Source organism: Martes martes (genome assembly GCF_963455335.1).
Source record: "Martes martes genome assembly, chromosome: 3".
In the NCBI taxonomy this organism is placed as follows: Eukaryota; Metazoa; Chordata; class Mammalia; order Carnivora; family Mustelidae; genus Martes; species Martes martes.
Window position 1 is genome coordinate 93,998,334 of NC_137890.1, and position 15,824 is coordinate 94,014,157.

A 15,824-nucleotide genomic window follows, 5' to 3' on the forward strand; every position below is an offset into this window, starting at 1 on the left:
AGCTTGAGAAAAAAAGATGACTCCCCCCCCCCCCAATTCTTGAGAGCTGTGCGTGCCGACAGCTGGTGGCCACTTTTGGCCATTTATCCATTTGTCATTTTGCTCATTCAGTCTCCTGACCTTACCCCACAGCCAGCTCCGTCTGGTTTATGGGGCTGAAGCGTCCTCACCCCACCGCCGAAGCAGGGAGGGTGGCAGACTACCGCCATCTGGTGGCAGCAGAACCACCGCAATGCTTAGTGGCGGGGGCGGGGTGGGCAGCCATGGCTATCCCAGCTTCGCAGACCAGAAAGGTGTTGTTCAAAGGGCTTCAGTGATAAGTGACTTGCCCACGGACCCAGAGCGGGGACTCCACTCACGAGGAACAGAGGCAGTCTCCAAGGGCCTCCAACGTGTTCATTCTCTCTACCGTGCCACTATCTTCCCTGATTCTAGAGCTTTTGGATTTTAGGACTGTGCTCAAGTGAAGAACAAAGATGCTGAGCTTCTTCTAGGTGGCTCCAGGATGGATGAAGCACGATGGAACCCACAGAAAGGGAACTCCTATTTTTCTGAGCTCCTGCCAGGTCCCAAACATCCCAGGCGGGGTGCTTTTTGCTTGTCTCCTGTTAAATCTCCAGGCGGAGGACAGTGGCTGAGAAGCAATAAGGAAATAACCCAAAAGCGACAGCCCCTGGCAGTGCCCAGGGAAGGGAGGCTGAATGTTGCTTAATTCAGGAGGCGCTTTTCTCTGACAATGGGGGAAGAAGTAAAATTCAGTGTTCTCGAGTCACAGACGTGCTTTCAGCAATGCCTCTCAAATTCCCCTGGGGGTGGGGGTGAGGGATAGACAGGTAGTGTATACAGGGTGACGGGACACCCAGGGAGCTCTTTCATTCCTACTAAAATGAAAATGTTCATCCCCTTGTTTTAATAGCCAAGAGGACTGGGAGAAGAGGCAGAGGAGTGGAGCTGATGTCACATAGCTCCCGCAGGGCTGGGCACTCTGGGGAGAGAGGGGCTTGAGTTGCTGCCTCAGAGGATCCAGGAGATGCTGGTGGGAGTGGGGGTGCCTGCTGATCCCATAGGGGCAGAGCTCACGTTTCCTTGGGGTGCACCTCATTTTGGATCAAAGGACTTGAAGGAAAGGTGACTGCTGATGGCCACTGTTTTGGATACGAGTCACCTCCACACACCAATAACCTGTTTAACTATGTTGGTAAGGACAACAGACCAAAGAAGCAAATTCAGAGGCTCAGGAGTAGGTTACTGACCGGCCAGAGTCCTAAAGAAAAGGCCTCAGACTCCTTGTTTGAGATCTGAGGGCTCTGAAGAGGAGCTAAATGAGCAAACTAGCAAAAATGTGTTTACTCTAGATTCCTTCTTCCTTTGCTCCAACAATATGCTCATTGGCCTGTTCTGTGTCTGCCCCTGAGCTCTGTCTGTGTATGATGGTAGCTGGGGCCTCCTGGGAACACTAGGCTGCGGCAGAGAGAGAAGGAGCTCCCCTGAAGTTGTATATGGAGGGCGCAGAAGGCTAATTTTGGCAATTCAAGAACGTTAAAAATGAACCATGACTATTTCAGCTGAATTATATGGATTGGTGGTCCACGTTTACTGAAACAGGGACGATCAGCTACTTGTGACATTCATTCTTTTAAGAAGTAGATCTCAATGAAGAGAATTCAGAATGTGTGAGTCCGCGATGCATTATCGTGTTTCTCCACCTAGCGAACTTCCCTAAAACCCTAAAAGTAGGATTTGAGACCATATTGGCAGTTAACTTTGAGGATCACAGCCTCTGTAATCTGTGGCACCAAGAGACCTCCAGGAGACAAACAGATGAGCTGTGGCTTACCTCTGGGTTGTCTCTGTTTTCGAGGTTTCGGGCAGGGAGGAGAGAGCCAGGGGCTGGAACTTCTTCCAATGCATTATCCCAGGAATAATGTCCTGTAGGAAAAGCCAGGCACAGGGTCCCACATGTACGGGAACTGTTTGGTGTGGTTAAGGCTAGGAAGGACTTCCATTTCATTCAATGGGCTTTTTGGCAGTCTTCAAAGCTGCGCTCCAAAATGTATACCTTCCTTAAGTTTGACTGCTCTTCTGAGGCTTAAAGACGACTTCCCTAGCAGAAGACATTAAGCAATGGGAACTAAAGTAGGGACGAAGGAGAGATTTTTCTCCCCCTGATTCATCAGGCACGCAAAGAAACGCAGCCTGGTGATGGAAAACATATCGGGCCTTACAATCTGTTTTGTGAATGCGATGCTAGAGTGATATTCAAAGCGATGTTCGCTCATCAGATGGCATTCCTGGCAGGGCCCAGTGCCTGCAAATGCACAGACATGCGAGGGAGGGCGCTGTCAGGGGACCACCAGCTGGGGGGGGGGGGCACCGCCAGACAGGAACTGGTGGGAAGTGAGTCTGGAAGGACAGGCAGAGCACAAAGGGCCTGTGGGCCAAGCTGATGAGCTTGGAGCCGCTCCATCGGGCCACGAGAACTATTGAGGGTTTTTAAACTGGAAAACAACGAGACCTGCTTTGTGTCAAGGAAGGGCTTCGGCGGGGGTTGGGGGGGGGACTGCACAGTGGGGTGAAGCAGGAGATTCACCTGCTGTGGAGGGCAGAATGGGGGATCCGGTGATGGGTGGAAATGGGGAATGAAAGAGAGGGAGGGATCCCGGGGATGTGGATCCTGGCACAAGAACATGTAGTTCAGAAAGGCAAGTGGGTAGCCGAGAAAGAGGAGGCTGAATGAGGTGTGGTCAGCAGAAGCAGGGCAGAGAGAATGACCTGTTAGGGACTTGGTGAGTTTGCAGGGCCTGAGGGCCACCCCTAAGAGAGGTCTCTGGCCATTCAGGTCAGGCCAGTCATCTAAAGGGAGAACGAATTCTCTGGAACCTCTCCCAGACTGTGCATTGGTCCCATCACCAGCTGGTCCATTCTGATGTTACACTTGGTGGAGTGGAAGAAAGAGGAGATGAGACCGTGGGGTTTCACCTGGCACGTGACCATTTTTTTACATGGTGGAAACAGGACTAAAATGAGTATCAGGCATAGCTTTCAAGGGCAAAAGAGAAGAAGAAGGTTGAAAGAAGGGCCACATGCTGCCTCTACAGGGGGTACGGACAGGATGAGAGCAGAGCCGAGGCTGGCAGTACGAAAGGGTACCATTCTTGTTCTGTGACTGGGGCTGCAGACCTTCCCCCAACTCCAGCTGCGCCCCCCCATGCTTGTCCGCCCGCCCCTCCACACAGCCCAGGGCCAGCTCTGCCATTACCGTGTGATGGAGAAATTGCTTTTGGGTGAGAGGAATGCTGGAGCCCCTGTGGGACTCCCTGACGAACTTGTACTTGGGGTGAGGGCACAGATGGTAATCTATCAAGGTTTCTGCATAGTTCAGAGGGTGCTTCACAGCAAATAGTCCTGGGTTGGGATTCTGTAGGAGAGAGAGAAAGAGAGAGAGAAAAAAAAAATTCTCTTTTGTTTACCGATTTCTAAGCCCGGCCAAGCCAGGCAGGCGACAGCAAATGTCGTCCGTGGCTCCTGCTAGCGCTAACACTCTGGGTCCCTGTCAGCTCGTCTGGGAAAGAGCTGCAGCTGAAGAGAGCATTCTTCAAACTGGACAGCAGTCACAGTCGTTCATAAATGTCACTCTCCTGCTTTAAGAGTCTCAGCACATGCCCCGTGGATTTATGGAGTTCTCATGGAAACAAATACTGCTGAAGCCAGGGCTTAAAACCGCTTAAAGTTCTGTATTTATTTCTACATTTGATGAATTAGGGGACTTTATTAACTAAGCAAACTAGTTTTAAAAAGCAAAGAAGCTTCTGGTTTTGGAAAACAAAAATAGCTTCTTAAAAACTACAGACAAGACGAAGAAGAGGGTGACATTTAATGATCAGGAAATGTCAACATTTAATGTTGTTTGGGTAATGTTTTTAATTCAAGAAGGCTCCATTCGGATGCAGTATCTGGTTTTATGGGAGAGCCTGTTTTATCCTAATTTCCCAACAGAACTGATGGAGACCCAGAGCGACTACATCAAAATATGAAAATAGAGAGTCTTTTACTGTCCCTTCTGGGGTTAGTCCAGCAAACCCCACTCCTGTCACACAGACCCACTAAATTGGCATTTTGTTCTTTTTGTTCATTTGTATGATTTTTAAAGGCTTTAAAAAAACCCCAAAACTCCACATGGTTTATAGAAACCCCATCTCATTGCCAAGAGAAAAATATCTCCCACAATGAATAAAATGCAGCTAGACTTGGCGGGGGCACTATAACAATGGAGAAATGAGCAAAGCCCTCAGGGAGGACTTGCACTTGGTAGAAGAGTTACAATACACACACACACACACATGTTTGACAGCAGCAGATTCTTTTGGGGTTCCTCAAAGCACTGTGTGTGGTGGGGACTGAGACAGAGAAGAATGTAAACGTTGCATTCTACCCCTTGGAGCTCAAGGGAAGACCCCTTGCCCAGATCGGGGCTGGAGGGTGGGAAGGGAACCAGGTGAAATGTGGGGCCCCTAGAGGAACCAAGCAGGGGAGGTCTGAGAACATACAGGAAGGTGGGTGAGGAGGAAGGAGGGCAGGGAGGGTGTGGCGGGGAAGGGAGGGGACATTTCCCATTCCAGTGTATTACAGAAGGAGAACCCTTCTGTAGAAGAAGAACAGAAGACATAGCGAGCCCTCCCCACCTTCCCTGGGAAGACCAGGTCCTCTACATAATTATAGCAGAGAGATGCCCAGAAGTAGAGCAAGGAAGACCTTTGGCCACCCCCAGCCAGGAAGTGGGGGAGACTGGCAAGACTGAAGAAGGGAAAAAGGAGCCCAGCTCCACTTCCTGGGTAAGGGGAGTGACTGGAATGTAATGTATCTGATAATTGCTGACTCCCACTGCCAGGAGTCACCACCCCCCCCTTACCCCAAGATATGAAAGGCCAATCAGGAAGGTGCCTAGAAAGGGAAGTGGGGCAGAAGCGACTGAGTCTCCAGCTGGCCAGAGTCACTGTGAGACCAGGAGACAGTGTGATGGGGGAGGGGCTGGCTGCACCCTAGTCGGGTGGTGATGGGGGTAAGAGGCACAAAACCAGGGAAGGGAAGTGACCTGTGTGTCTTGCAGGAGTGTCTCCTATGCGGAGGGTGTACAAGGGTGCTGTGTGACAGCTCTGTCACTCTGTCTTGGGCCAAGTGTATCGATGAAATATTTTTGGAAATGACAGTATTACTGTTTTTAGTAGCTGTCATACCTCGGATTCCCCTGGGTGGCCATGGCTGCCAGAGTAAGTGGTCTGAGTGGTCATCCCATAAGGTTTTTAATTTTCCTCAAACTAATGCATGCATGTGGTAGTGACTCACTCAGGCTGGAAGGATCTGGAAAGATGAAAAGCAATGGGGCTCCTCCTTCTTATCCCCAGGCCCATATCCCAGAGGCTGTTTCTTTCCATTATTTCTGAGTTTAGTGTCTCTGATGGTCACTACTGTAAACATGATGCTTATTCTTCCATTTATCTATTTTCAACCTCAGACAGACGGTATCCATTGACTCATTCCTATGCAAGGTAAGGATTTAGTTCATGTACACAAATGCTCCTTCCGAACTTCCTCCTTCCAATTTTGAAAATCACACCATTTTTAGTTCTGCTGTGAGTTATCTTTGTGACTTGAAATAATGCACTACTACCCCTATTTCTTGCTTCATCATCTTTAGTTGAGTGTTTCAACTCCTCCCCAACATATGAAATGAAAACATGACCACTCCCAGGCTTTCTTGTACCTTTCCCCCTCTTCCACAATTTTGCTTTTGTGTTATGGAGATTGTTAACATTTGCATTCTGGAACCACAACCAAGACCTCATGCTTTGTTCATAAGTTGTCTTTGAGAGTTGGAAACTAGTCAATGGGTTTTATTTTGTCTTGACTGTGTAAATACGCTTCTTTACCAGGCCAAGCAGCAGCTCAGATTAGTTTTTTGTGAAGGTTCAATATCGGGTCACTCATGGAGAAGTGTTTTAGTAGCAAGGCTAAATGGATTCCATTTTTTCTTTCATTTGCCATTAACCCTTTTTTGTTTGTCTGTTTGTTTGTTTAGAGGGGTGGTGGAACAGAGGGAGAGGGAGAGAGAGAATCTTAGGCAGGCTCCATGCTGGGCCAGCGTGGGGCTCAATCTCACAACCCTGAGATCATACCTGAGCCGAAATCAAGAGTTGGAGGCTTAACCAACTGAGCCACCCAGGCACCCCATGATTAACTCTTAAAAGTCATACCAAATTTTAGTTTGGTTTAGATTGGTTTCCTATTCGGAACACGTACTGATTTTTAGTTGATTTTCTCCCCCTAGAGTTTATAATGGCCTTTTCTTTTGCTTGGATGATGAACCTTTATAAAATCCTTGAATATTTCCATCCTCTCAACAGCACTATGAGTGTGTGGAGTCTACCCTTCCCTCCAAATCTCTCTCCCAGAGCTCTTTACCTTTCCTCCTCCAGGCTGAATGCACAAATATCATTCCAAGACTTCGCTATAATGCTTTTCCAGTTCTGACTGGTATTTCTCTCCCTTTGTTTTTCTTTCTTTTCTTAGGATTTCCAAATTCCTCCTTTTCTATATATACAATAATTTTGCTTGTGAATAAAGATAGTTTTTCTTCTTCCTCTCAAATCTGGATGCCTTATATATTTTTTTCGTACCTTGTTACACTGATTATAGTTACAATCTTAATAGAATTAGTAAGAGCAGACATCCTTGCCTTATTCCTGATTTTCGGGGGAAAGCATTCAGTCAATTACCATTCAGTATGATGTTAGCTCCAGGTTTGTTTGGTTGGTTAAATACATTTACTGTAAATAAATTTATTGCAAACTTAAAATATGGAATGCTTCAAGAATTTGTGTGTCACCCTTGTGCAGGGGCCATGCTAATTATCTCTGTATCATTCCACTTTAAGTATATGTGCTGCTGAAGTGAGGACAGCTCCAGGTTTTTAATAGATGCTCTTATCAGGTAGAGAAAATTCCCTTCTGTACCTCAACTGCTGACAGCATTTATTGGGAATGACAGATTACTTCTTTTATCTGTTGAGATGATCATATGGTTTTTCTTTTTTAGTCTGTTAATGTGGTGAGGTACACTGAATTTTGAGTGTTAAACTAATCTCGTGATCCTGGCATAAGTTCCCATTTGTTCCTGATACATTATTCTTTTTGTATGACGAATATGATGAATAGGATTTGTTAATATCTATCTATCTATCTATCTATCTATCTATCTATCTATCTATCTATCTATCTCTATGCTCATGAATCATGAAGGATACTGGTCTATCCTTTTCTTTTCCTGTAATGTCTCTGTCTGGCTTTGGCATCAGAGTGACTTCTGATAATACTGACTTCTAGAATGAGTTGGTAAGTAATCTATTCCACCTTCTGGAAGAGTTTTTGTGGATTTGGTGTTATTTCTTCCTTAAATGATTGCAGAATTCCCCAGTGAAGGCATCTGCACCTGGGGTTTTCTTTGTGGGAAGTTTTTAAACCACAAATTCAATTTTAAAACAGATACGGAGATAGTAGAGTCATCTACCTCTTCTTGAATAAGATTTAAAAGTTTGTGCCTTTTAAGGAATTTGTCCATTTAACTTGTTGAACGTACTTGAATATTAACTTATTATCTTTTTGATATTTGTAGAATCTGCAGTGATGATAACTCTCTCCTGGTATTTGTAATTCATGTCTTTTACCTTTTTTTTTTTTAAAGATTTTTATTTATTTATTTGACAGACAGAGATCACAAGTAGGCAGAGAGGCAGGCAGAAAGAGAGATTGGAGGAAGCAGGCTCCCCACTGAGCAGAGAGCCTGATGTAGGGCTCGATTCCCTAACCCACTGAGCCACCCAGGTGCCCCTGTCTTTTACCTTTTATCCCCCAACCAGTTACATCAGGTTTATTCATTTTATTGATTTTTCTCAAAGAAACAGTTTTTCTTTATTGTTTTTCTTTTCTTTTTCATTGGTTTCAATCTAATCTTTATTGTTTCTCTTCCCTGCTTAGTTTGGGTTTCATCTACTCTTCTTTTTTGAGTTTAAAGGGGTAGCCAAGGACATTAAGTCCCATCCTTACTTTCAAATATAGGTCTATAGCATTATAAATTTCCCATTAAATTTTTTGTGCTTTCATTTTCATTAAGTTAAAAATACCTTCCAATTTTTCTTTTGATTTCTTCTTTGGACTAGACTTTGACTTTCTTCTTTGGCTGTTTTAAAGTATTTAATTCAGCTTCCAAATTTGGGGGGCGAATTTTCTAGATATCCTTATGCTATTCATTTCTGATTAAATTTCTTCAAAGCCAGAAAAAATACTTCATATGATCTGAATATTTTCAATTTATTGAGCCTTGTTTTATGGCCCCAAATATGGTCTATCTTGGCAAACCTGTGTATACTTAAAGAGAATCTGCATTCTGGGAGCACCTGGGTGGCTCAGTGGGTTGGGTATCTGTCTTCGGCTCAGGTCATGATCTCAGGATCCTGGGATCGAGCCCCATCTAGGGCTCCCCTGCTCAGTGGGGAGTCTACATCTCCATCTCCCTCTGCTGCTCCCCCTGCTTGTGCACTCTCTCTCGCAAATAAGTAAATAAAATCTTAAAAAAAAAAAAAGAATCTGCATTCTGTTGGTTTCGGGTAGAGTGTTCTAGCAATGCCAATTAGGTCAAATCGATTGATAATGGTATTTAAAACTTTTATATCCTTACTCTTTTCTATTTACTTGTTCTATCAATTATTGAGGGGGAGGTATTGAAATCAACTATTATTGTGGATTTTTGTGGGTTTTTTTTTCCTTTGCAGTTCAATTAATTTTTGTCTCATGTATTTTGAAACTATTAGGTGGATAAATTAGGTGGATTATTAGGTGGAATTGTTGCGTCCCTTTGATGAACTGCTCCTAACCTTAGGTTCTTAACCTTAGCCATGCTCTCAGTGTTTGTGGAATTAATGAATTAATAACTAACTACTGATATTTTCCAAGGAAGTATGAGTGTGACTGGAAAATTCCTGTAACTCCTCTAGACCTGTTTCCTCACTTTTAGAATGGGGAGGGGATGGTAATGGTGAATCTGGGGGATTCACAAGAGATTGAAGAGTGTTTTTCAAGCCTTGCTGTGGGGAACCCCACAGTTTTGCAGGGACACCCTCCTCGGGAGAACCCCCTACTCACTGCTATTTCCAGACAGTAAGCAAGGCTCTAGGTATATTACATATTGACTTTCTATGTCAAGTTTCAGCTGATTCGAGGGCTCTGGCACTAAATGAAGTTTGAAAAGCCTTGAGTTAAACATCCTGTGAGGTTATCCCAACTCCAAGACTCTGAGTCTCTGAGGACCACTCCCTTAGCCAAGGAGAATCTATGAAAAAATGCCCCATAATGACCAAAGCCAACATCACAGATCTCAGGAGGAAAGCAGCACAATTCAGAGGAAGAGCCCCTGAGCCAGTCAACCAGGAAACAGGCAGCTTTCTGTCTACTAGCTTGGAGCTCTCCCACTGACTGGCCAAGAGACCTTGGGCGTGACTATCAGCAACTCTGCCCATATTACAGATACAAATTTTCATTTGGAAATTCTCAAAAGGAGACTTTCTCAACCAGTATCTAAGGTTCTTAATTGTGTGTATGTGTGTGTGTCTGTCTTTAAAAATGCAGACCAGAACCTGGGCAACTACTGTGGCATTTCACTGATGAGCCCACTGTTACAAAGAACCTCATCAGATGCCCTGTCTGGGTTCCATTCATTTAGGACTTGGGTAGCAGGAACTATAAGGGTGGGAGTGGGGACCCCGTGAGGGCAGACAGGCAGAAGTGAGGGCCTGGGGAAGGAGGGAAGCACACCAAGTTCAGCAGAGACTTACGCAGGGGTGCAGAGAAGGGGGTGGTTATGTTGTTGGCTTCCCATATGCTTGGACTTAATTTGGAAGAAAATGGGGAGTCAGTGAAGAATGCGGAGCAGGACAGTGGCATGGTTAGGATGTGCTACAGGGAAGTTAACTGAGTGTGGGCCACAGAAACAAAGTGGAACTGACAAATCTGGGAATCAGAGGCACAAGTATGGAAGGGGAACGCTGCCCAAGGATGGAATAAGGAATTGATTAAGCTCTGACTGATGAGGTTTAGGCTGATTTTACTTTCTCTTTCTGTTGTGTTTTGTTTTTGTTTGTTTGTTTCTTCTTTTTTTAACACTATATATATATATATACACACATATATATAATAATTTGTAATAATATATAATAATTTATAATTATGTTATATAATATATTATATAAACATAAATATTAAAAATATATCATATAAAATTATGATTTAATATATATTAAAGTTTCTAATGTATGTAGTTCAGATAGCTTCAGATATACACACACACATATCATATGTATAATTATATGAAATTAGAAAGGACCATAAAGCTATTGCTATAAACATAAATAAATGCTGGAATTGTTAAAAGGACAGAAACACTGATATTCTCCACACGATAAATGCTGGCAAGCAACTCCAAAGGTGAGATACCATTTCACACTTGTAACTCTAAAGACAGAAAAATATTCCTAATTAATGCTTCTGTTTTCTCATAAAGTAAGTCTTGAGATAGATGCACATAGAACACGAGAGACTTCTGCCAGTTGTCACTTACAAAAATATAAAGCGGGTCATAATTTGGAGACACGGCTAAGGCCTCCGGTGGTTTCATGCCCAAGACTGAGGTTTTGCTGGGGAGCTGAGGTGTGGCATCCTGCTTGGGTAGCGTTATGATCGTGGCTTCATCCTGTGAAGGGACCAAGTGGTGTGTTAGCCTTCTTTTTTTTTTTTTTTTTTAAGATTTTATTTATTTATTTGGCAGAGAGGAGGCAGAGAGAGAGGGGGAAGCAGGCTCCCTGCTGAGCAGAGAGCCCGATGTGGGGCTCGATCCCAAGACCATGAGACCAGGACCTGAGATGACGGCAGAGGCTTAACCCACTGAGCCACCAGGAGCCCCGGTGTGTTGGTCTTGATGCCAGGACAAGAGGGGAAGTGTGAGAGCAATTCTTACAGGTGGAGATGTGTTACCTCGGCCCCTTGCTTCAGAGCTCGGGCAAGCTTTTGAGGTTTGTAGCTTGTTGAGGACTTCTGGACACAGAAAGGCTGATAGCCTTTAATTTTGTACAGCTGAGGAACCTGAGGTCAAAGAAGACAACTGATAGAATGTTCTTAAACACATCACTGATTAAAGGGATCTAATTCTCAATAAGCATATGTTGGAGTTTCCTGAAGGGAGAAGTCTCAGCCCCACTCCAGGGCCCTGCTCTGGGTCCCCAAATAAATGCTGGACATTTGCAGTAACTCTCCTCTACCATAGGGCTTACCTGTGGAAATACACTGAACACTGGTTGGTGGATTTGAAATATTTACATTTTCAAAACCGGGAGTGGCTATACGTCAAGGAAGGCCAACTAACTTTTGTTCACTTCATCTTGTGTTCCCTGAAGTTTCTAACACTTGTTCGGATAGTTTCGCGAATGCATAATATATTGTATATCCACAGAGTAAAGATCCTGGTTTCCAGAAACCACATATGTTATACCTCGCACATACCATAAAATAACAGCAGAAGAATACACACAGAATGCTATGGTGTATAATCTACAACAGAACAAAACTAATAAAATGGTACAATTCAAGTTCAAGAATATTTTGTTCATGTCACAAGAAACCTATTAACTGATACCGTATGGCGGGTCTGACCTGCAGACTGAAGAAGGAAAAACTCTGCTTGATTTGAGTTTCTTGAGATTTAATTGGAACCGGTCCAAGGCCATCAGGAGCCTAAAATGCGGGAATTCAAAAACATTGACACATGATCAACACCGAGCAAAAGTCGCTGTGCTTCTGCTGAGAAACATTTGGTAAACTTTCCGTGACCTGAGTTCCACCCGATGTGTGGGGCAGGGAGGCTGCGCTGACCAACCTCTCCTCCTTACCTCGTAGTGTATGGGATCCTTTTTTATTTTCTACCATTGTGGTTGCTGCCACGTGCCACCCAGAATCCCCTGCGGGCTTCAGAGGATTCCAGAGTCCGTTGACAGAAACAACTCTTAGGGGTCAGCCCTCTTCAGGAGCTGCCTTGGCTGAAGGGAGCTACCTCCCTCAAGGTCGTGTGCCCCTCCTAGGGCAGGCTGCCACCAACCACAAGTTGAAACAAAGGTAGAAATGCCCGGTCCTCTCCCCCCATCCCAGCTTCGGGGCTCCTGAGTCCAGCTGAGGCCTTAGTCCAGAACGGCTGCTCTCCTTCTCCCTGTCCAACCCAGGTCCCTTCCATGGGGGCTCATCTCCAAAGCACTACTTTCCCGCATGCTGTCTGCCTCGGTCACCCAGAGAACCTGGAATAGCGCCTGACATACTACGGACCCCTTAATAAATACTGTATTTTGCCTCATCTATCATCATTAAATTAATATGATGCATTGCTAATACACATTGCTTATATGACATTTATTGATTTCAAAGCTGTTAAATATAAAAAGAATTGATGAAATAAAGTATAGAATGAATTACAAAATTCTCTATAGACAGGAGTGCTGAGTGTTCCATTTTTCATCAACCGCAAGCCACAGAAGTCTTTGTAGAACTAAGGCAACAAATGAATGTGTAAGATGGGAACTACTCAAAAATAATGAGACAGGCTACACAACACAGTGATCTACTCATCACTATCACCCTTTCCGCCCCGTTAGTTATTATTATTTAGAGAGAGAGAGAAAGTGTTCTTGTGAGTGGGGAAGGAGAGGGGCAGAGGCAGAGGCAGAGAATCTTTTTTTTTTTAAGATGTATTTGTTTTAGAAAGAGAGGGTGTGAGTGGTGGTGGTGGAGGGGAGTGGCAGAGGGAGAGGGAAAGAAGCAGACTCACTGCTGAGCCCAGAGCCCCGCGTGGTGTTCAATCTCATGACCCTGAGATCATGATCAGAGCCAAAATCGAGAGTTGGGACACTTAACCGACTAAGCCAACCAGGCACCCCTCCACCCCATTAATTATTAAATGTGTTTATCCATGCTTGAGAATCACAGATTTATTATTTCCTGGGAACTACACAGTCTGATGTCTTAGGTCATTTGATGATTTAATGCAGAAAACCCATGGAATTTCTAAAGTTGGTCCTGCAATTCTCGAGTAGATTAACTTGTGATGTGTAACATACAATGTAGGATGTGCATGGCAAGTTTATTCTTTGAAACTAAAAAATTAATTTGCCTGTGTGCTTTTTTTTGGGGGGGGGGGGAGGGAGAGCATGAGATGGGAAGGTCAGATGGAGAAGCAGACTCCCTGCTGAGCAGGGAGCCAGATGCGGAACTTGACCCTGGGACTCCAGGATCATGACCTGAGCCAGAGGCAGTCGCTTAACTGACTGAGCCACCCAGGCGCCCTGTGTGTGTGCTTTCAACATCGATTTAAACATGCTGTTTATTGCTAACTACACGAGCTTAGGAAACATTTTATTACCAGCTACGTGGCCTTGTGTCTCAGTTTCTTACTCGTCGGTAAGATGATAAAGAGTAAATGCACTGATACACGTGCACTTCAGACACTGACTCACGGTTAAGAGTTAGCTATTATTTTTATACAGAAAGAGACAGAGTGTGAGATTGAGCCAGGGGAGAAGGGGAAAGGGCATAGGGAGAGGGAGAGAGGAATCCTAGCTCACAACCCTGAGATCACAACCCAAACCAAAATCAGGGGTGGGATGTTTAACCGACTGAGCCAACCAGGTGCCCCTTATTTTTACTTTAATGCATCATTGTGCCCAGAAGGCAAGAAAACGAACTGTCACACCTCTCACCAGAGAGAGAGAGAACTGAGAGTCTCAGGGGTTAGACTATTAGATCCTGGGGGGCGCCCTTCTCTGGTCTTTCCAACTGCCCAAAAAGCAGAAGGGTCCAGCTGAGCAGAGCCCGCCTCCCTAGGCCGGGCCTTCTCGGATTCTCCATCTGCCCCTTTGCTCTCAGGCCCAGTTCCTGGGCCGTCAGGAGGGGCTTTTGATGGGTTCCAGGCTGGAAGGCACCCAGCCCAGGTTACCATGGAGCTCGGCACAGGTGAATCTAGATAATCTCAGGTTTCCCAGTGATCGCAAGTCCCTGGGCACAGGTGTCCCAGGGAGCCTCTCAGGAGGAAGCAAAGGGACAGAGCCTGAGGTAGGTCTTGCTGCCATCTAACAACCCTCTGATCGTGCCCGGCCCCCAGCCCACAGCCTAACGGCACCCACCAACTCGTTGGAGCTCTGAGGAGGACTGTAGGATGGGAAGGCGAAGGGCAGCACTTCCTTGGGGGATACAGAGAAACGGCTGGAATAATTATCTTGACTGATCCGAGCCAGGAGGAATCTGGAGGCATTCTTGTCTGGGGGAACAGAAGAGCATTTGGGGGGAGTTCTTACAGTATTTTTATGTGAAACCACTGTCTTCAGTTTCCTATCTGCCATACGCCAATCGGTGGGCACTTGTCACATGCCGACTCGGAAAGAATATATATGTGTATGGGCATCCGGGCCCAGTTCTAATTTTCTTTTGTTATTTACTCCACCCCTTGTCCTTTTTAAAGCTTTATTTTTACTTCCAAAAAAACTACAATTCCCCGTGAAAGGCTCTCTAACGTATCTTCTTTGTCTTTATCAGTCAAGAAAATGATTACATTAAAAAACACATGAAGACATTTTACAGGGGTCCATACATAATTCACAGATGAGTTTTACAGTATTTTAAATAAGAGTTTCTTCATTAGAAACATCAATACTGGATGTAACAATAACATAGGTGAGATTTTTTGAAAGCATAATTAAAGAGCGAAAAAGAAAAGATTATGAGAAACAAAATACCCATCTGGATCTTGAAGGGGAGGAAGACGAGGAGCAGGTGCTCAGGACCTGAGCCTGGGCCTCCAGAGCTCCTTCTTCCCTTGGGACCTTGGGGGTCTTGGGCCCAGCCGTCATTTAGGGGCACTGTCTGCGAGGAGGGACAGGGTCCTGCTGGATGCCATGCCCAGCGGCTGTCAAGTGTGCCCGCAGCAAGGGCTGGACAGACTGCTGGTCCTCTGCAGGAACCCAAGTCCCACACCTGCTGTCCCTCAACCCACCCCTTTGGAAGACCCTCCTGTGGTGAATCCCTGCCCACCCCTTTTTGTGATGAATAGTGAGTCCTTGCCTCTGATGATGGATTCAATAAACAGCACTGGGTCAGGCCAAAAAAAAAGGGGAGGGGGAAAGGGATTAAAGTGCAATAAAATGATTTGGGAAAAAAAATCCATCTAGGTCTTGAAGGAGAGGAAGACTGAAGAGTCAGGCTAGGGGGCTCCCACTAGGGAGGGCAGGCAGGGTTTGGAAGGATTGGGTCCTGCCCATGGATCTGCAGATGAGCCGTGGGGAAGAGAAGATGATGATGGGAGCCCAAAAGCCACTGTGAGTGTGCTTCTAATAGCCCGGTCAACCCAGGCATCCGAGGACTGGAATTCCTTTAAGTTAGCAAAGATTGTATGAGGTCAAAAGCTTTATGTGCGAGGCAGCTGGGTGGCCCAGCTCTTGCCGTGTTGGGCTCCATGCTGGGCATGGAGTCTATTTGGAAAAAAAAAAAAAATGCTTTATGTGCAAATGCTAGGTTGTGACAACACTAGATGTAGCCAGTCAGTTAACAAGTATGAATGTTGACCATTCTGGTCTCTCTGGTGACAGGAGAGAACCGAGGGCACAAAACAAGAGGTCAAACCATGGCCAAACTCCACAGATGTCACAACTTGGCTGGGTCGGCTGCTCTGGCTAACTCTCACTTGGG

The 15,824-nt window shown here is 45.3% G+C and overlaps 1 protein-coding gene across 1 annotated transcript in view; it reads right to left on the minus strand.

Annotated features, from left to right (window-relative positions):
* The window catches only part of CFAP221 (cilia and flagella associated protein 221), a 77,184-nt gene that overhangs the window by 7,795 nt on the left and 53,565 nt on the right, over positions 1–15,824 (minus strand). The window contains exons 16-21 of the mRNA XM_080798964.1: positions 14,267–14,400; positions 11,754–11,834; positions 11,079–11,186; positions 10,666–10,797; positions 3,260–3,418; positions 1,838–1,929 (exon numbers count right to left, since the gene is read on the minus strand). Of these exons, the coding sequence (XP_080655090.1) occupies positions 1,838–1,929; positions 3,260–3,418; positions 10,666–10,797; positions 11,079–11,186; positions 11,754–11,834; positions 14,267–14,400 (706 nt within the window). The remainder of the gene's footprint in view (positions 1–1,837; positions 1,930–3,259; positions 3,419–10,665; positions 10,798–11,078; positions 11,187–11,753; positions 11,835–14,266; positions 14,401–15,824) is intronic.